Source organism: Heliangelus exortis, chromosome 1 (genome assembly GCF_036169615.1).
Source record: "Heliangelus exortis chromosome 1, bHelExo1.hap1, whole genome shotgun sequence".
Classification (NCBI taxonomy): Eukaryota; Metazoa; Chordata; class Aves; order Apodiformes; family Trochilidae; genus Heliangelus; species Heliangelus exortis.
In genome coordinates, this window is record NC_092422.1 from 112,891,151 (window position 1) to 112,911,378 (window position 20,228).

Genomic DNA, 20,228 nt, shown 5'->3' on the forward strand with positions numbered 1-20,228 from the left:
AGAGTGAGGGGAGGGGTTGACACCTCACCCGGAAGAGCCCCGCCCAGGGTAGGAAGCGGAAGTTGGTCGAGGTGACGGTTGTGTCGGTTGTGACGGTTCTGAGTTGTCCGTCGGCAGTGTTGCTACGCTCTCCGGTAACGTACTCAGGGCCCTGCCGCCCCTCCCGCGGGGCCGTCCCTCTGCGCCCCGAGCAGGGGGTGGATCGCTTGCTCGGGGTAGGAGTCGGGGCAGGGGGATTGTGGCCGTTCTGGTAGTAGAAGGGCCGGAGCTGAAAGGCGGCCGGGACTGGCGCCGGGGGCACCGAGGCGGGTGGGGTGGGACTGAGTCCTACAGGAGGCCACTTTTCCAGAGCGATGGGTAAAGTTCAGCTCTCGGTTACTGGCAAACTGTGGGGCTGAGACGAGAGAAGGCATCTCCACTGGTAGCCGAAGCGCGGCGGGGCTGGGTGGCCGAGGCTGGATTGGTGTTTTTTTTCCGAAGCCATTGTGGATCGTGATTCAGCCGTGTTAATACCGGGTTTCCTGGCTTTGCTTGTCATGTGTGGGGTTCTACAGGATACGACGTTATCTGAGAGATGCAGTGGCTAATGATGCAGTTAACGAAGGAATTTTACTTAAAGGGATGCGATGAAAGGGGGGAGGGTGAGCAGAGGCTTACACTGAGACTTTGAAAGTAACAGACCAGTAACAACAGTCTGATAAAATGACCAGTGAAGGGGCAGGAACACCAGCAGGTGGTCTGGGGATGTGTGCTGCAAGTTGGAAAGGGCCCTGGGGTACTGGTTGGCAGTCAACTTAATATAAGTCAGCAGTGTGTGCAGGTGGCCAAGAAGGCCAATGGCATCCTGGCTTGTATTAGGAACAGTGTGGCCAGCAGGAATAGAGAGGCGATCATCTCTCTGTACTCAGCTCTGGTGAGGCTGCACCTTTGAGTCCTGTGTTCGGTTCTGGGCACCTCACTATAGGAGGGACACAGAAGTGCTGGAGTGTGTCCAGAAAGGGGCAACAAAGCTCATTAAGGGCCTGGAGCACAAGTCCTGTGAGGAGCAGCTGAGGGAGCTGGGAGTGTTTAGTATGGAGGAGGCTGAAAGGAGACCTTCTCATTCTCTTCAACTACCTGAAAGGAGTTTGGAGCGAGGAGGGAAACAGCCTCTTCTCCTTGGTGGACTAGGAAAGGACCAGAGGGAATGGATGGAAGCTGTGCCAGGGCAGGTTTAGTCTGGATGTTAGGAAACAGTTTTTCACTGAGAGGGTTGTCAGGCATTGGAATGGCTTGACTGGGACAGTGGCAAAGTCACCATCCCTGGAGGCATTTAAAATGAGTTTGGACCTGGTCCTTAGGGACATGGTTTAGTAGTTAGATTATGGTGTTGGTCAGAGTTTGATCTGGATGATCTTGGAGGTCTCTTCCTTCTTAAAACATTCTGTGATTCTGTCTCAGATGAAGCCAGTTAAACCAAATGCTCAAAATCATTTTTTTGTTAGTATCCTTGCCATTGAGTATGAGCAGCTACACTTGTATTTCCTTATTTTCCTCAGATAAGTGGAAATCATCAATCCAAACTGAATGAAGGTAGTGATTTGCCAATCAGGATATTAAATGGACAAAAACATAACTAGCTGTAGAAGCAACAGATATCAAGATATTCCTTTACCTGTAGTTTGAGAAAGTTCAAGGAGGGAAAAGTTCTTTCTGTTGTCTTCTGGTCATCACAAAAAAATAAAGCTACTTTCTACAAAACAAATATATAGAAACCTTCTGTGTTCGTTGCTACCATTATCTTTCCAAGGTAGAGATCTGTAGCAGTGGAAGTCAAAAAAGTTTTAGTTAAGCCTTTTCAGTTACTGATATAAAGAAAGGAAGCAAGGACTTTGGGAGATCTCTCTTGAATAACAAGGAGAACTGAAGCAAAACAACCAAAAACCCCAACAGTCCTCTTGGTCTGCTTTTAGCATAATGTGGCATCAATTTGTCATTCAATTGATTCAATTATGATCTTAGGTGTTTTGGGCATAGTCATGCATTTTTGCTCTGGGAGTGTTTAAAGTTTTAGGGGTAAGACAATGCTCACTGAAAACAGGAGGGAGACTGGAAAGAGAAGCTTGAGGAATGCAAACTGGAATTGGTTGAGGAGCAGGAAATAGGAGTTGTAATCCAGCTCTTAGTGAAGCAGCAGTCTCATAGGCCACCTTCCTTTAAGTCTTTGGTGTGGGTTTTATAACTTTAGGGTTTTTTTTTTCTTTGTTTTTTGTCTGTGCTTTTTTATTGTGCTACTGAAGTGGAGTTTAGTGGTTGCACTAGAAAATAGTACAGATTAACTGTCAATGTTACCTTGCTAAAGATATTTTTTCCCCATGCTCCTTATTTCATCTTCAGACTTATGCAGTTAGGAAGAGGTGACTGCCAAAGAGAAAATGACATCTCTAGAAAAAGGTAGGTGGTTCACATGATAACTGGGCAGATTGGATTAAAAATACTTAAATTTGAATTCTAAAGACCAGAGTTACACTGTATGCTGGACTCCTTTCATTTAAACTTAGCTCCTTTAGGTAGGAAATAGTTATGTGACTTCATTATTGCACTGAAAATTAGAGCTGCCTGTATGGAACAGTTATTGAATGTAGTTTTCTAATCCAGCTTTTTATTGAAAAACAAGTTTTTCACTGGTACTGTCATCTGTCTGTGTGTATGTCTGACAGTTCTCTAGTGTTTAGAACCTGTTGATACTGATTCAGCCAACCTGAAAGCAGGGTGGTATAATGGTGCTTCTATAGCATTTTTGAAAAATCATTATTTGGATAGATGATGCATGCTTACATTAACTGCCTGCAGTATGAGGAGAAGAAAGGCATTATGTGTAGCTATGTTCTAAGAAAATTTCTTGCCTTAGTCCATTGTGAGGAAGCTACTACAGTATTTAATTCAGCTGAAAAAATATTGAACAAATAAAATAAATTTCAGTAAAATTTATCATGCATATTCAGAGCAGAATGCAGGATTACCAGGGAATACTGGGATCTGTTGATGAGAAGTGAAACAGAATTGGCTTGTTGACTTTTCTTAAACCTTCACCTGGACAGCTAAAACACATAGTAGAGAGTACTTGAAAGTCTGCTAAACTTCCTAAGCTTTTAGTAGCTATGTAACAAATAGCTGCTTTTCATTTAATTCTTGCTTTTGAAATGAGGCTGCTCTGATTCTGTCAGCTCCCAAAACTTGATTGTGCTTTCAACCGATGAGTAATATTGTAAAGAATTTTCTCCTTATTAGGTCTTTTTTATGTCTGCATCTGATCTTGTATAGCAGCAGGAAATTTAGATTAATACAATTCAAATCTATGTCTATGTCTTGTGCTATCAGTATTAATGAACAACACACACCTGATTAAGGACTTTTCTAACTTAATCTTTATAATTACTGCTGCAAAGGGCTATGATATGTGTGCAATTAAATAGTGTAACTTTGAAGTACAAAGTATATAATGAAGAGTTACAATGAGGCTATAACAAAGGGAAAGGTAGTAAACTCCTTCTGTTTTGCTAAATTTTAGTTGATGATGCCTCATCACCCATCCGAGGACCTGGGGATGGCATGGAAACAGAACAGCCAGCTCAATCAGTGGAATTAATCACTGGAGCCAACACTACGAATCCTCATGTCCACCACAGCCCACACAAAAAGACAGTCTCTGCCTTGAGTCCTGGAGTTCTGCAGCTAGGGAAAATACGTGCTGACAAATCAGTGGAGATTGAAGCTATTCGTATATTAGTCCCCAAAGCTGCTATCACTCATGTCATTCCAACTAAAAATGCTAAGGTATCTAAATCAGTGGGACTTAAAGGAGACACGTTCCATCAGTCAGATGGAGCCGGAGATCCCAAGAAAGAACAGATGGAGCTGAAAAATGCAGTTGAAAAGCTAAAGAATTCAGAAAAGCGGTTGTTACAGGATAAAGAAGGTCTCTCTAATCAGCTGCGTATACAGACAGAGGTGAGAAATGAAAGGTATTTTCTCTTACATAGCTGAGCTGTTTTGGCTTCTATAAGCAGTTTGTGAATGTGAGCAGAGAACTGCTATGACACTAGCTTTGAAGCAGAGTTTCCCTTTTGAAATTATCAGCTGAGATACAAAGTACATCTAAGTAATCCAGGGCTGTTTTTCTGACAACAGATGAAAGTATCAAAGGCTTGAAGCTGGGAGGAACAGGTTAGGGTTTGCAAGGAAGTAGATGTTCTTTTCATGTTGAAAGATTTTGCTCGTCAACCTCTATGTGAAAAATATTATGCCATTGAGGGGGTGACTATAATTTTCTACATAATGTAAGTGGTTGTCTTGACTAATCCTTTGTTATTTTACTGATTCACAACTTGAATACAACTGAAATTTTCTTAGTTTCCAGTAGCAGGCTTTCATTATTCCTCTCTAGCCTCTGTTAGAATTTAAATAAGAATGCATTATATATGCATTAGTCTCAAATGTTTGTGCTCTCTGGAGTGGATTTTGAGGCTTAGTATATTCTGCATTGGATTTGTTCCATTCTAGAAAGAAATGCAGTGTACTGTTAGGTATTTGCAATAAGTTCCACTGCTTTATGGATGTAGGAGGTGTTTCATTCTATATTGATAAGTACAAGATGGCCTGCTCTCATTCTAGGTGAATCGGGAGCTGAAGAAATTACTTGTTGCTTCTGTTGGGGATGATCTGCAGTATCACTTTGAGCGGATGGCTCGAGAGAAAAATCAGCTAATCCTGGAAAATGAGGTCTTGGGCCGAAATATCTCTCAGCTGTCTGAACAACTAGAGCGCATGTCTATACAGTGTGATGTGTGGCGAAGCAAATTCCTAGCAAGCAGGTATTGCCTCTTACAGAGCTGTTGTACCAGTGTTCTCCTTCAGTCTTCTATTAAAAATGCCCATTGCAGTATCTGGGAATAAGTGCAGACACAACACTTGACACCTGTTGTGAAATTTTGAGTTAACAGAAAAGGCAAAAAGACAGCTCCTTGTAAATCCTAGTTATGCTTTTCAAAAGTAATATAGTGGATCCTAACCTCCCTAAAATTTTAACTACAGTTCTTGTCAACATAGCAAGATAGGCTCTTAATTCTAATAGACTGTGGGCACTTTCAGGTTTAAAAATGTCTTACAGAACAGCTGTCTGGATGTGTCTTAAAGTTAATCAGCTTGATTTTCATCCCCATCTCTCAGTATGATAAAATAATCAGTTTGTGAAGAAGCTGATTTGGTTAAAAACTTCTTACAGTGACTGGGAAAGGCAGCTCAGTTTGGGAGAAAATGTAGGGGCACTTTTTCATTAAATACAGATTGTGTCAGTGCTCAGAACTCTACTGTTACTTCTGTACCCGCAGAATAATGGGTCCCAAAAGTCAGGAGCAAATCTTAAGCTGGTCTCAATATCAAAATTTCATTTAACAGTGGATTACAGTTTTAATTTGCTATGCATGGTTGTCTTACCACATACATATATAGTGGTTTAGCATTTTTAATCTCTAAGTGTACTTGAATGTAACTAACTAAGTTTTGTACTTAATGTGTATTATGAAAAAGTTTTACTCCTTGAAGGAAATGGTAACAGTGTCCTCCATTTAATTTGCTGGTCTTCAGAAATCTCCATGTATTGAATGAATGTAAGTGCTTGTGATAATCCTACGTAGGGTAGTTTTTAGCTACCTAATTCAACTTGTTTCTTTAGCATTAACAGGATTTGTGAGATCAGGGATTCCAGTCCCTTCCAGGAACAACAGCATGACAGTGTATTTAGAGTAACACCCTTCAATATTGTAACATTCTCACTGGTTGAGATCTCAGAATTTCTATCTGGTTGTTGTTGAAATGTATTTCTGTTTTCTGAGTTTGCAGAATTTCAGGTGTATGAAATACCTGCTTGAGGTGGCTGTGCCAAGTGTCATGGCATAGCAAAATGTGACAGTTGTCTCATTTGTGCTCTTACATGCTCATATTTGATGTATATAACCTGTAGCTATTGCCTCCGAGACATGCAAAGAGGTGAATGCAGTCTGTAGCCATAGCTGTTGTCTCTGGAGATAGGAACAGGTGTGATTACAGCATACTTGTGAGAACTGTGTTAGTAAAACAACACGTATTTAGCTTTTTCTCTCTCAGCATTATTTTTTACACCATGTTGACTTACTCAAGACATTTTAAAATGTCTGTTGCTAGATTTGTATTAAGTGAGATAAGGTGGTTTAAACTTACAAGTCAAAACATAATCTTGCACTTGTGTTGACAGTAGTTGAATTTGCTCTTAACACATTCTTCATAATAAGGTTGATATAGGGCCTGTATAGGGGTGGGGAGTGAGAGCAGAGGCTTAATATTTAGTTTGAGCCAACAAATCACAGTCTGTAGTAGAATAAAGCTGCTTTATAAACTGCTACCTTACCCTACTGATCAGAGGTTTCTTTTGCAGGGTTATGGCTGATGAACTAACCAATACCAGAGCAATTCTTCAGCGTCAGACGAGGGATGCACAAAGCGCAATCCAGGACTTGCTGAATGAACGTGATCAGTTCCGTCAAGAAATGATAGATACCCAAAAGTATGAGTTTTCTAATCCATGCTGCCTCTGTGCAAGCTTCTCATTTCTGTCAGTTTATACTAGGCCAGAGAAGACCTGCGTAACTTTCCTCATTATGCTAGTGGATAGTACAGTCATTTTCCAGTTTCAGAGCTGAAAGAGCCAAAGTAGTATTAATTCTTTTTTCATTCTCTGGAGGCATAAGTTCTTAGGGGTAAGATACTGTAGAACTGACATCCCTTGTGTCCCCAGGCTTTCTCTATTTAATTGCTAACTGTCTTGACTTCAAGTCTACTCTGTCTCCTTCCAAAATGTACAGATACTTCTACACACATTGGCTTTTTAATGCTTAACCTGGCAGGCAACAAGTAAGTTTTACCAGTACTAAAATACTGTCACTGAGGACAGTGCCCTGGAGAATAGCCGCCTTCTTCAAACACTTCAGTTTGTTAACATTTGGCTTGGGCAGTGAATCTTACAAGAGAGAATTTCTCTGAAATATGTTGTTAGTATAGAGTGAAAGAAAAACACTAATAGTGCTCTTTGATTTTTTCCTTTCTGCATAGGCTGCTGGAAGAGCTGATGGTTTCTCTTCAGTGGGGGAGACAACAGACATACTACCCTAGTGCTCAGCCTTACACTACAACAGAGCTAGCAGCTGTCAACTGTAAGCTAGCCAAAGCTGTAAGTTCCCATCTTCTTGGAAATGTTGGCACTAACGCTCCAAAAAAGAGTTCAGTAGCTGTGGAGTTCTGCAATACCCCTGCTGAGAAAATGGCTGAAATGGTAAGAACTTCATACATCTCAATTTGTCAGCACCATCTTCTTTCTAGAAAGAAGCACTTTGCTTTAAGTACTTAATAAGTTGCTTTTTATAAAAACTATACGCAGGGGAAACTTGCTGAATAGCGTTGTCTTGTTTTTTTTTTTTTTAAAAAAAAGACAGCATCCTCCCCCCCCAGAAAAACACCAAACAAAACAAAAAACAAAACCACACACAAAACAAAAAGCCCAATACACAAACAAATCCAAAACTGGAAGAATAAACAGAACATAAATAATATGATGATCCATACTGTTTCCTTCCCTGTCCCTAGCACCACAAATAACGGGGTCAAAATTTGTTTAGTGTGTCAGGAGGAAGCCAGCTGAAGATACTTAATGGAGTTTAAAAACCAAGTGGGCAAAGAAACCTAGTTCAGGTAGGAATATACCATAACATGTCAGCAGTAGCTTCTGTTGTTCTAAAAATCATTTCTGTTTATAGTGGGTGAAAACAGAAGCTATGTGATTATCTTTCTGGATAAGGCTTCTCTGCAGGAAGGTTGATGTCTAAGAAGTAAACTGGACTAACACTTTAATCTAGAATTAGTTGAATAATATTTGAGCAGCAGGAGACTCACAGTGCCTAGTTATGTGTTGCCTAGTTTTGCTCAACTCTGCTAAAAATACTAGAATTTTTTTATTCATTACTAATTTGTAAATGGTACTTACTGTCTTAATACTGAAGGTCTGGACAGGTGGCTGTTTAGCTTTCAACTTGAAAAAACGTGCTTTTGAGAAGAATTATCTCCTAGATGTTAAAGAAGGATAAATTGCATTAAACTTAATAGATATCATTTTATTCTCAACCTTCCCATCCTTAGGTGCTACGTGTACTGGATCCAGCTGCACGTACAGAAACATCAACAGAAGTTTCTTTTTCTGAGACTTCTCCAACCTCCTTCCTTTCCACAAAGAAGAATATTGGAAGGTTTCACCCATACACAAGATACGAAGATGTAACTTTCAATTGTTGCAATCACTGTCAAGGAGAGCTGATAGCACTTTAAAAACACAGCCAGTGCAGCTGTACCTGCAGTCTTTCTGAAGAGTTACAGTAGTTGATGTTCAGCAAGCTTCCCTTTTTCCTGTTTCTTTCCATAATGGGTGGGTTTAACATTGGAAATTATGCACTTTGTGCTTCTCTGCCTCTTGAAGTGAGGGACTGCCAGCATTTCTTTAGCCTCTGGGATACTTCTACTACTTTTCAATCTGGAAAGCTATTTCTTTTGGGTTTTTTCACAAAGGCAAGAGCAAAGGTATTACTCTGGCCCAATTTTTAGAGCATAGAGGTGCCCTTGACTGTTTAAGGTTTTCAGTCTTAATAGCAAATCTCTTTAGAGAGAGACAAAAGCATAGCTATACCAAAGTAAATGAAGTGCTCATAGGTTGTATTTGAAAGAGAAAAATAAAAAGCAATGGAAAATGGTCAGCTCCATGCTTTTTTTTTTTTTCACCCAGGGTGATCAACTGTCCCCAAATCTATATTCAACATTTTAAATTTAGTATTAAAAAGGAGTACGTGCAATGATTCTTACTATCTGTATGTTCTGAAAGTAAGAGCATATGCAGTGTTGCAGCCCTCCTGACAAGGAGAGACCATGAATGAAATGTAGCTATAATATATAAATAGTAACTGGTTTTAAATGGATCCTGAAAAAATCTTGTTTCCATAAAGCTAAAATAATGGCTTTTCCATCCATTTTCCATCTATTTCAGCTTCTGGAGCAAAGCTGTTGCACAGCTGATCCTCAGAAAAAACAGACTGATATACCTCCTTTAGTACATAGTGTTGAAACCTGACCTAGCATTAGTCCTTGCCCAAGGTCTTCTTGGATGTTAAGGGAAGTTGAAGATAAGCACTAAGTTTGCACAAGCACTGGTAAAAATATTTTTTTACTTGTATGATTTTATAATATTTGACCCAGTTTTTCTTTAAATCTCCTATCATGATCAGAATATGTAAGATCAGTTCTTGCTTTTGCTGGCCATGCTTTGGTTTGCCTGGAGAAAAACACAATAAACTTTTTTTGCTTGCTTTGAAGTTGCAGTTTTGGATTTAATAGAGCTGTATTTCCGACCTTGTTTTCTGTGCAGCATAAAAGGAACTATATGACATTGAGCTTTAAAATCCTTCACTCTACTGGTCTGAGATGATGAACCAAGAAGCATTTCTTAGGTAGCTTGCTGCAATTAGGGAGATATTGTGAACCTTTTACATTTTACCTGTTACATTTCTCATTAGCATGTGAAATTTTCGTTTTATATCCATGTCCTTTATATATGCTGGTAAAAGCTGCAACACTCCAGTCAAACACCAGTACTTTCTCAACATGTCTGTTACTATCTTCAAAATGTTAAGATAAATGTGGTAATGGCAAATTTGCTTTACATCTACACTTCCATGCTACAGTACTTCCAAAAAATCACCTTGACCATAAAAAAAATTGTGCTGGATTCTTAAATCTGTTGGGTACATAGCTGGACAGAATATCCCTCATTTTCCACTAACTTTGATTTCATGAGTGGCCTCTGCATGTTCCCTGACAAGAGTTCACAATTTATCTGGGTAAGGTGATGCAGTTAATTAATTTGGCAAACACAGACATGTATACAAGGAATCCAGCTTTCTTGATATTGGTAAAGGTTGTAATTCACACAACCTTTTAATTTCATGGAATAGAAAATACTGAATATGATTCACAGAAATAAGTTTCAAAAACAGTTGCACAGTCACATACATGTTAGCATTCCACTAATTTTCCAATTCCACTTTCTCTGAACTTTCTTATTTCTCTGAATAAGAGAATCCTCAGGTCCAGCCAGAATTAACAGCTGGTCAACAGATGAGTAGAAAGTGGTACAAGAAACAGCATTTTCCAACAACATTACACCTTGTACAGTCTTCATAAGCAGCAGCAAACAGCAATATTAATCCAGCAAAAATTCAACATTTCACAGATTAGCCTGCATCCAGGAATTCATGGTGGAGTTGAGAACAGAATGCCTTTTAAAGACAGGAATGTCTAAATAGATCTCACACTCAGATTTGGTCAAACCAAGAAGATCCCTGAGTTACACGCAAGAGCAGGCTTTTCAACAAAATTACAAATAAATAGGTAGCAAAATCATTGTCAGTGATGGGAATCGTGAAACTTGCTTCAAAGCTTTAAAAACACCACAAAAAGTCAGTAGCTGTAAAGAGCGAAAGTTCACATCTTAAAACCTAAGAGGATTCCCACCAAGAACTGTGGTTACATCAAACTTTCAACTGTAATGGTCTGTGAAGCGAAAGGCTTTCGCTTCTGAGCTAATGCACTGTATGTTCTTTATCTGTTTTGCTCTTCTGGCTTCTAGTCTAAGCTGCCTTACTCTCTCTTTAGCAGCAAGTTCTTCTGCTCGTTTTTCTTCTCTCTTTCTTTTTAGCCATCTGTAGAGAGAGAAAAAGGACTAGAAGTACTGACAGTTGGAACTGAAAGTTTCACATCATCCATTCAAAGAAAACTCGCCCCCGTTTCATTGGAGTCACCCTGTCCTGTTAGGATGAAGTTAGGTGGTCCTGGCTGAGCCAAACAGCCAGCCACTCCCACACATGGGAAGCACTGCTTTTTCATCTCAGTTCTGCTCCTGAACCCACCTTTAACTCCCACCTTTAATCGAGCTGATTCCACTCATGGACTCGATGGGAAGAAAAAATAAATTTGTTGGATCAACTTTCTGCCTGTTTAATGAACTGAATCAACCTAATCCTGTTCCAGATCAGGCAAAAAGAGGTAGGGAAGAAGGATCTGCCTTTTTCAGCAGAAGCAATTAACTATTTCAATTTAGGTTCTCACATATAATTTTAAAACACTGAACATAAAAAATGAAGAAATTGTATTTTTTGATAGGGTGTAAGTTTGTGAGGGCAAATTCATGAAAAAGCAAAACAAAACAACAAACCCAAAACATCAATAAGGATTTCAGCAGTAAAGATGTACCATAAAATTACTACAGTCTGAAGTTGACAGACTAAAAAATTTTCAAATATGATTCCCTAGCAATTATCCTACTCACTCTTTAAAGGCTCTGTTGCATTCCTCTGTTCTCGGGAATAAGGCAATTCCCTCAGCTTGGCGTCTCAAAATTTCTATCTTTTTTTCTTTCAGGTGTTCTTGGTGCTTTTTTTTAAGCCATAATTTGAAAGCTTCATCTGGATTCCTATTCTTCTCCTATTAAAAAAAAAGAAAAGACATATATACACAGGGCATATCATTACCTTTATATTAATCACATTATAATAATTTTTTTAACTCTGCTGATATCTACCATGCATAAACATACTTCATATGCAAACTGGAGCACATGCTAATCTGGCATGGAATAGATACATGAGCAAGCATTCAAAGCAGTAGGTTCTAATTTAGAAAGTACTGGATTTAGTTTTTCAAGCCTGTCGCTACAAGACAGGTACTTCAGAACAGAGAATCTAAATTTTCAGGTTTTGGTTGGGTCATATGCATTAACTGCTTGCCAGTGAGTTCTGATGTTAAGGGTTTCAACTTCAAAGGGTCTTCTGGCTGCTTGTTCACTGCAGGGTTCAATCAAATAATTCTGATAAAAGGGAGCGCTGCTGCATCGCCTGTGATTTTTCAGCTGTTAAGTTCGTATAAGCAGCTTCCAGGACACAAGTCACCCTATCAAGCAGTACAACCCTAAACATAGGGAAAACATTTCCTATCACTGTAGCTTTTCACATGCTTAACTAAGAGTGTAGGCTTAGCATTTGGTTTTCTTCTCTAACCAGGGCACTACAGACCCCAGTCTGGAAGATCTTACTTTGCTGTTCAAGTCCTCTAGCTCCTTTGCACGACGAATTCGCTTTTCTTCTTGCACTTGTTCTTTCTTCTTCTGCAACCAAGCTTTAAAAACCATCTCATTCTCTCTTCTCTTCTGCTCTTCTTGTTCCCTTTTTCTTTCTTCTTCCTTGAGTAGAATTAAGAATGAATAAGCTTAGTTTTTAATAAAATTATGTTAATCTCCAAAAGCCTGCATTATCACAGTAGATAATAAATAAACCATTTGATTTACTGAAGAGAGACACAAAAGTAGTGATGAAACAGAAATACTGTAAAGACTGCATCATAGTTGATATCACATTTAGGAAGAAATGACTTTGAGCACTTCCGTGGTTCATATTACCTCCAGATACTTTCACTGTAAACATTTTTGTGATTACCTCCATTTCCATGATACAAATCAACTCACAGACATTTCAACAGCAGCAGGTGAAAACTTTTAAAATTAAACCTGACTGACAGCTATTAGCTTAAAATCAGTTTAAACTGGTGCATTTTAAACATGAATGCAGCTTTCAGGTTAGATGGACTGTTAAATCATAAAGTATAGTTAACTGCTTATGGACTGCAGGCACCACCTTATAAATAAGGAATTTTATCTGGACATAAAGTTGCAATGTATTTGCTTAAGAAGTATTTACAGCATAACACTTTTTTCAAATTTACAAAATTATTGTTACAGTAATCAGAAGTTCTAAAAATTATCATATTTCAGCTAATGACAACTATCTAAAAGGAGGATAAGAGTTTTCAAATAATGCTTCAGAAAGGTGACGGGGACATTTTACTAGGTTTTGTCTCTCTTTGACATAAAAGCTACAATTCTCACTCATTTCAGCTCAGAGAAATCTATTCGTGCAAACAGATGATTTTCCTCCCACCTACAAAGAACTTTCACACTATAATCCAAGTTTACAATATGTAATTTTCTGAAACGAAAACAGATTAATTCCAGTAATGTCATAAAATGTTTCATGCCTGTGAAATCCATCACAGAATGGAAGCACTTCATTCAAGAAAAAAGAAATAAGGTAATACATTCTTACCTTTTCATAAATCATCCAAGAGCAAAAGAGATTTAGCACACACAGTGTGGAAAACAACCTTCCTTATCTCCACCACACTGCTTTTTACTTTAAATACAGAGTGTGGTGTCAGGAGATCTAGATTTGTGTGTACAAAGAAAACACATCAGATGAGTAGCTCTTTAGATTTCATACCCCTCGTTACTGAGCTAAGCCTCTGCAAACTTTTGAAATAAATCAGGACAGACCCATTTCCAAGGATAGCCTTGGAGCTATTCAGCCAACTTACTTAGGACATCATTCCACAGAAAAATGGTAGGTGCTTCATGCTCTTTTTATAGAGCAAAATAAAAACAAATTACCTTTTGTAGTAATTGTGTCATCATAATGCAAAACAAAGAAAAACATTAAACTTTTTTAAGTCTTTGGTTAAGATTTCTGAAGTTCTTGTTACAGCTGTCAGAGGCTGACTCTCTTAATTAATTTTTTTTCTGAATTAGGAGCTGAGAAAGAATTAAAAGGTGTCTTTCCCTAGCAAGACATAAAATATGGATTTAATTTTCTAAAACAGAATTATTATTTTTCTTTTAGATTACTGCCCCCAATAGTTACAAGAAGAATAATCAGTAATACTTTCTTCTTTTAGCCTTCTGTGTATTACCCAGGCAAAACAAGAGAAAGGGAAAAAAAAAAAACTATTTTGTAACAAACTCATTGAGAAAAAATTACTACAATGCTCACCCACGTAAAACCTTAACAGGAAAAAAGTATCCAGTTATATTACAAGTTAATATTGCTTCATCTCCATGCATCTTAAGCAAGCAACAAGGCCTGCCACTTTTGAAGTCAGCTGCATCTTCTACATGTACACACACACATACACACACACACACCCTTGCTCATAGTTCTCAAAGTCATTCTGTATAAATCTTATTTCATGGCTGAACACTCTCCCATACAATAATTCCCTATGGCATACTTCATGAGCACCCAAATGTGCACCTGCATTGCTGGGGTTGATGTTAACTTCCTACACTGCAGTGTAATCTGTAGATACACGGTACCATGCACTGCTTTTCAGTAAGCAGAGGGCCTGTTAGGTAGGAAGAGAGTCAACAAGCAAAAGCACTAAGCACAGTGTAGCAGAAGACAGCCCATTTATGAAGGGTACATTAAAAAAATGCTTAATCTCACTTGTAAGCATGGCATGATTCTATGACACTCTGTAGCTTGGTTTGTTTTTCTTTTCAGGAAAGGAGTTTTGGGAGAATCTGTACCAACTCCAGAGGATGATAATAATGATGATGATGATAATAACAACAACAATAATCAAAAATAACACTAACAATAATTGTAATGATGTATTTCAATTATATCTATTGTCAATATAGCAATTGTAATGATGATGCCTCTTTTATCATGAAAACATGGAACAAATGCCCTGAGCATCTGGTCTCTGTGAAGCAGAGGAATAGGACAGAGACTGTGTGAGCATTTGAATGAGAGAACATCTGAACGAACAGAGACTGTGTTGCCTCTATAGCTTTACCTCTTTCCTCAGTTTCTCCTTCCTTTGTTCTATCTGCTTCCGCAATTCTTTCTGTCTGGGAGAGAGACAGTAAGTGGAGCTCCTCACGGGCACATTTGCTGACTGTGCCCTCTGGGGAGTTTTCCGTTTTCCCAGAACTCTTGCAGCATTGATAGCAGAACTTGGACGACGCTTAGGGTTAGATGGAGGCTTAGGTAAATAAACACAATCTTCTCCACCGGGAGTAAAAGACTGTGCTCCTGGTGTTACTGGAGGTAGTTCCTTCATTGGAGAGACAGTGCCAAAAGGATCATGCTGTGAAGGTTTCGGAGACATAGGCTGAGTTTCAATATCAGTAAAAGAAACACTTATTGGGGGCAAAAAGCCCTGGCTTTCAATATCGTGTAAACTTAAGAGTTCAAACTTCCCATCTTTTTCCACTAGGATTTTACCATCCTTCTTTTCCTCATCCTTGCCAGCATGTGGTGAAAGTGGTGTATGTTCCTGTCCCATTTCACTAGAAATCTGCAACTGTGATAGCCTATTTGAAACATCATCTCCTCTTACAAGGTCAGTTCTACAAACTTCGGCATCTTCTAGAGGAGGAATTTCAAGATCCACTAACTTATCCTTAAATTTTAACTTCCGTTCTCTGTTTTGATCAACAGGAGCCTGGTTCTCCAGCAGCTTGTTGGCTTCTTCAATTTTTTCCAAGATGTAACGCTTTACTTCTTCATCCTCTTCCTCATCTAGTTCCCGCTGGTTTTCCAGCTTGGATTCCTGGACAGAGCTTTCACTATCAGTATCGGATACATGGTCCCCCTGCTTAATATCAGACCTGGCTTCCAAACTTTTTTCATCGGAGGGACTCCCTTTCACATCTACATCTCCTTCTGAAAGCTGATCTAGATTTTCTTCCATTTCATCATTGTCCTCCTCAAAGTTGTCTGCAACTTCTAAAATTTGTGCTTCAATACCCCCTTCATTTCTTTCAGGACTCTAAAAAAAAAAAAAATTAAAATAAACTCATCTATCCTCCCAAAAAGAACAGTATCAGAGAAAGAGAAAAGAAATAGTAGAAGAGAAGAGCAGTACTAACTACCCTAATTCTAAAACAGGCTGTCAAATAGTGCACATCATAACTAATAGCTTATTTGGTAATAACAAAGTTTAACCATGGCTTGCACAGTAAAGCAATCAGTGACAGCATAAAAACACAATGTGTGTTGCACAAACCCCTTAAGGAGCCCAGAAGTACTTTTGAAACAAACATTTTCTTTTCAATTAACACAGAATTTTTTGTTTAAGGCAATTACAACCAAACTAACCAGTTCACTAATGAAAAGGACCCTTCCTTGTAAAAATTCAGTTATTACACCTACACATTTCAAGCCATACTGAATTTTGTGCTCATGATTCTAAGTATTACTCAATTTTGTCTTCTAAATAAGACAATTGGCACTTAACGAGTACCTCTCTTTCACTAAGGTCTTCTTTTTCTTCTTCATTAATTTGCCATTCAAGGTCTTTTTCAAAATCATCCTCATATTCTTCGCTTTCTGTTAAACCACCAGAATCTGCTGAATCTCTTTGGTCTTCCTTTTCACTCATTTTGGTTTTAGAGCAATACTATAAAAATAGGAAAAAAAGTCTTTTAAAACTCCAGTGACAGCCAGATACAGAACAATGACATCTCTTATGCCACCCACATCAAGCTTGTCAGCAGTATCAGTACAACCACGTTAGACAGTGCAATACCACCTCAGAACTAAGAATCACTAATGGCTTATAAATGTGAAGGGGTTTGGGATCTCCAGCTCCAACTCCCTGGGAAAGATATGAGTCAAAGCAAACTGAGATGATCTTTTGCAGTGAGTCTCTGGCAGAGCCAAGACTAGAATTTATGATCCTTAAGTGCTAGTCCCATCCTTGAGCACAGACATCACTGGTTTATGTTTATGAGAAGTACTACCAGCTTTCATTGCTTCTGGGAAAAGAAGAAATTGCTTCTTTCATTGCCTGCTGGGAAAAGGATTCAGTTCTGGTTTGAATTTCTGAGGAGGACAACAATAGGAAATACTAAGTAAGCAGTTAACCAGGCTGGAAATAGTCACATTGATGACAAAAAACCACCTTTGGACTGCATAGTACCCAGGTGCTGGAGGACTGAAGGACTCCTGCTTAAATTGCAGCACTTGTGGGTCCAGGCTGACTGCTGGCCACCCCTCAGCTCAGCTCCATCAATTGAAGGCATCTGTCACCATCTGGAGACACAAACAGGTTAAGCTTTGTGGAGAAACACATCAGCCTAGACAGCTGATTCTGCTCTTTTTCAGTTTTAGTCACTCATCATTCTTCCCCTGATTTCTTTATTATTGTTTGCAAAAGCAAAACAAAAAAAGGCAACGTGGATTATCCAAAAGTCCGTGCTCTCTTTGTACCCTCTGCAGTCATCTGGAAGATGCCACTTAAAGTGTCACTCTTGTAGGACAAATCCCTGTAATTTACAACATTCTGTAAGATCCTGATAAGGCCATTAGCATATGGCAACACAATACGGGATGCAAGATTTTGCACTGGTCCTGGATGGCCCTGGAACAGCAAGACAGCTCTTGCTTTGTGACCATCCTGCCCTTCCAGACAAAAAGGGTTGCTCCTGAGCTTCCTAATCTGTCTAAGCATTTTGTCATGTATTTTGTAAACACTTTTTCATCTAGAAAATGCTGCTTAAATTCCCTCAAGCTTTTGTTTTAAATTCTGATTAGCATCTCAGAGTTCTCGGTTATTTCCTCACATGAGTACCAGTTCCCTTTCTTTAAACTGCACTTGACAAGAATGCTGCTCTTTAAGACCTCAAAATTTATTCAAGATTTGTTTAAGAGGAATGGTAATACAGCTGAGCACTTTTGTTGCATATTTGTTTGTTTACCAAACCCTTCTTTCTGTTTCATCCATATTTTGTTCAAGAAAATCTATTGCTTTTTTCTCCTAAATCACTTCTTTTTAGCCACAAGAAGCATGCTAGAGTTTTCTGAGTTAAAATTTTCAAGCTTGTTCACGCCATTGCCTTGGCCCTTCACACCCTATTTCCATCACGCTTTTCCTGCCCCTCTTCTCATACAACATGTCATGATTTTTGATGAGAAATGCCCCTTCCTTCACAGGAATCCTTGGTTTGGGTAGTGACATGTACCTGGGTTCTTAATGGAGGTTTCTTTGCTGTAGTACATATTCAGCAGAAAATAACCATTTTACTTCAACTTCTTTGTCATAATGGCAAGTGGATGCAAAAGCTACAACACTGAATTGTGCCTTTAACTAAACACATTCACATCAGTCTGCTACACCCAACACAAGTACTGAAAACCGTTCGGTTTATTTAGGATACATAAAATACAAGGAACAGCATAAAAGTCAGCCTCTTTTGTTGTAACATACACTAGTCCTGGCTGAAGAAAAAATTTCAGTTTATGACCTTCTTTCCGAAAATCCTCCTATTCAAGTTTGTGGAGTCTTTCGAAGTAAAAATTAAAAGGATCTGTAATAGGAACCGAAAATACTCAAAAGACCTCAAGTCTTCATTTTCACCTGTTTCTGTTCTAATTCAGAGGGGTGTGGGTGTTTGCTGTGACTGAATTGCTCTGACACGCTTAGGAACACCTCTGCGGGGAGTACACTAAGGCGCCGGCTAGGCACAGTTACAACAAAAAGAGGGATGGAGTGACAGACTTCTGTTTTTTCCCCCTTTGTCCCAAAACACGGACAGGTGCAGATTCATTAACACGAACCCAACCCGGTTACGGCGGGGAACGCCCAGTCCCGCGGCGTGCCCAGCAGTACCAACTCCACCATTCAATGAGAGCACCTTGTGCTCATGGAGACAGCCATGCCCCACAGACACTGCCTCACCGTGGTTACAACCGGACACCCCGAGCAAGCCTCTCACCGGGCCCTAATCAATACGAGCCGGCCGTGCGCAGCACCAGGCCCAGCCGGCAGGTGCGGCGGCCATTCGCTGCAAACCGGCCCTACCAGCTTCCCGCGGTAGCCGGCCCCGTCTGCCCCGGACACTCGGCTCACCGCAACCCCGTGGGGTCCCGCCGCTTCCCACCCGTCCCGAGGGACGCGCTGACACCTCCCGCCGAGACCCGACCCGACCCGACCCGCCGCGCCTCCTGGCGCCGTTGCCATGGCACCGGCGTTGCTGTGGCAACAGCGCCCGCCCGCTCACCTTCCTGTCACAACGGTCACCGCCGACGGTGGCCCCCGAGGACCAAGCCCCGCCCCGCCCTGCCGTGGCCGTACCTTTCCCCGCCGCCGGTACCGAGGCAGCACCGGAAGCGGGGATGGGCACGCTCGCGAGGCGGCACCGCCCCGTTGCCATGGAGACGGGCCGTCGCCCCCCCGCCCTCCACCCTTGGCTTTGTCCCTCATTTTCACGTCTGAGGCCACTTTAAGCCCCTTCGTTTCCCCCCCCCCCCCCCTACGTTACACAGTTTCATTTAACGCTTGGTAATTAAAGCGAAGCGGAAACACGCGGGGACACCCAGGAGAGGGGCAGCAGGTGGAAAAATCTGCTGGTGCGGTTAAACCATTCACTTGTTCGGGCGCCGCCTGAGCGCCGGCAGCTTTTGTGTCGAATTACTCGTGCTGCCGATGGTGGTGAGCAATTTGATCAGACTGAAAGCGAGCGCTGCCAAAATCTGGGCATCCCCTTTGGCCTGGGCCCCCCCCAGCGAGGAGGGCAGGACTCATCCTCACTGACAGCACTGTCATGACACCCATTTCACCATCTGCCTCAAAGCCGTGGCCCCCAGTTTTGATTACACCGGCCCAGCAAAGTGCGTCATAGAATCATACAGTTATTTGGGTTGGAATGAGCCTAAAAGGTCACCTAGTTCCAAACCCCGGTATGGGCAGGGACACCTCCCACTAGACCAGGTTGCTCAAAGCCCCATCCAACCTGGCCTTGAACACTTCCAGGGAGTGAGCAGCCACAGCTCCTCTGGGCAACCCATTCCAGTGTCTCACCACCCTCACAATAACAAATTTCTTCCTAATATTTAACCTAAATCTATCCTATTTCATCTCGAAGCCATTCCCCCTCATCCTATCACTACATACCCTTATAAAAAGTCCCTCCCCAGCTTTCCTCTAGCCCCTTCAGGTTCCTGTAGCCCTTCACCAGGCTGAACAACCCCAACTCTCTCAGTGAAGGATTATAATCCACAGACACACCAGAAGGCCACACACCTCAGAGGGCAACATGGCCCCTGCACTGAAGGGTTAATGCAAATGAAAAAAAAAAAAAAAAAACTGGCCAAGGCACTGATAACTGTAGACTTATCCTTTCACTCAGAGCCTTGCAGGGTAGAAAAAATAAACTCCTTCAAAGTGGGTTTTAGGAGGTCTCCAAAGACACCTGTCATGACAGGCCACGTGCCTGATTCCGTGAC

At 40.6% G+C, this 20,228-nt stretch overlaps 2 protein-coding genes across 6 annotated transcripts; one reads left to right on the top strand and one right to left on the bottom strand.

Moving 5' to 3' along the window:
• Positions 1-21: 21 nt before the first annotated feature.
• On the top strand, positions 22-9,423 carry BLZF1 (basic leucine zipper nuclear factor 1). 3 transcript variants are annotated; one of them, XR_011728902.1, is made up of 8 exons: positions 22-134; positions 2,377-2,433; positions 3,551-3,990; positions 4,654-4,853; positions 6,452-6,580; positions 7,126-7,345; positions 7,657-7,761; positions 8,206-9,423. XR_011728902.1 is itself a non-coding variant. In XM_071759032.1 (7 exons), the coding sequence occupies exons 2-7, from the start codon at positions 2,415-2,417 to the stop codon at positions 8,389-8,391; spliced, it is 1,194 nt and encodes a 397-aa protein (XP_071615133.1). In that variant the 5' UTR covers positions 22-134; positions 2,377-2,414; the 3' UTR covers positions 8,392-9,423. The 3 variants fall into 3 exon arrangements, 2 of the variants coding, with proteins under 2 accessions (XP_071615133.1, XP_071615142.1); XM_071759032.1 differs by lacking the exon at positions 7,657-7,761; XM_071759041.1 differs by lacking the exons at positions 22-134; positions 7,657-7,761 and adding an exon at positions 187-357.
• On the bottom strand, positions 7,757-19,096 carry CCDC181 (coiled-coil domain containing 181). Of its 3 annotated transcripts, none has more exons than XM_071758988.1 (6): positions 18,853-18,973; positions 16,246-16,401; positions 14,794-15,771; positions 12,200-12,346; positions 11,438-11,592; positions 7,757-8,132 (listed from the first exon to the last, which is right to left on the bottom strand). In XM_071758988.1, exons 1-6 carry the CDS (start codon positions 18,961-18,963, stop codon positions 8,126-8,128), a joined length of 1,554 nt encoding a protein of 517 aa, XP_071615089.1. In that variant the 5' UTR covers positions 18,964-18,973; the 3' UTR covers positions 7,757-8,125. The 3 variants fall into 3 exon arrangements, with proteins under 3 accessions (XP_071615089.1, XP_071615072.1, XP_071615081.1); XM_071758971.1 differs by lacking the exon at positions 7,757-8,132 and adding an exon at positions 8,160-10,811 and having other exon boundaries at positions 18,853-18,977; XM_071758980.1 differs by lacking the exons at positions 7,757-8,132; positions 18,853-18,973 and adding exons at positions 10,009-10,811; positions 19,004-19,096.
• Between the last annotated feature and the right edge of the window lie 1,132 nt (positions 19,097-20,228).

Excerpts from the sequence above, each read along its gene's own strand:
- BLZF1 (XM_071759032.1), top strand. Across the intron at positions 3,991-4,653 it reads AGCTGCGTATACAGACAGAG|GTGAATCGGGAGCTGAAGAA; the intron begins GTGAGAAATGAA and ends CTCTCATTCTAG. Across the intron at positions 4,854-6,451 it reads AGCAAATTCCTAGCAAGCAG|GGTTATGGCTGATGAACTAA; the intron begins GTATTGCCTCTT and ends TTTCTTTTGCAG.
- CCDC181 (XM_071758971.1), bottom strand. The coding sequence starts at position 18,963 with ATGGCAACGGCGCCAGGAGGCGCGGCGGGTCGGGTCGGGTCGGGTCTC. Across the intron at positions 11,593-12,199 it reads TAGAGGACTTGAACAGCAAA|GAGAAGAATAGGAATCCAGA; the intron begins GTAAGATCTTCC and ends TTTTTTTAATAG. Across the intron at positions 10,812-11,437 it reads TGCAACAGAGCCTTTAAAGA|ATGGCTAAAAAGAAAGAGAG; the intron begins GTGAGTAGGATA and ends CTCTCTCTACAG.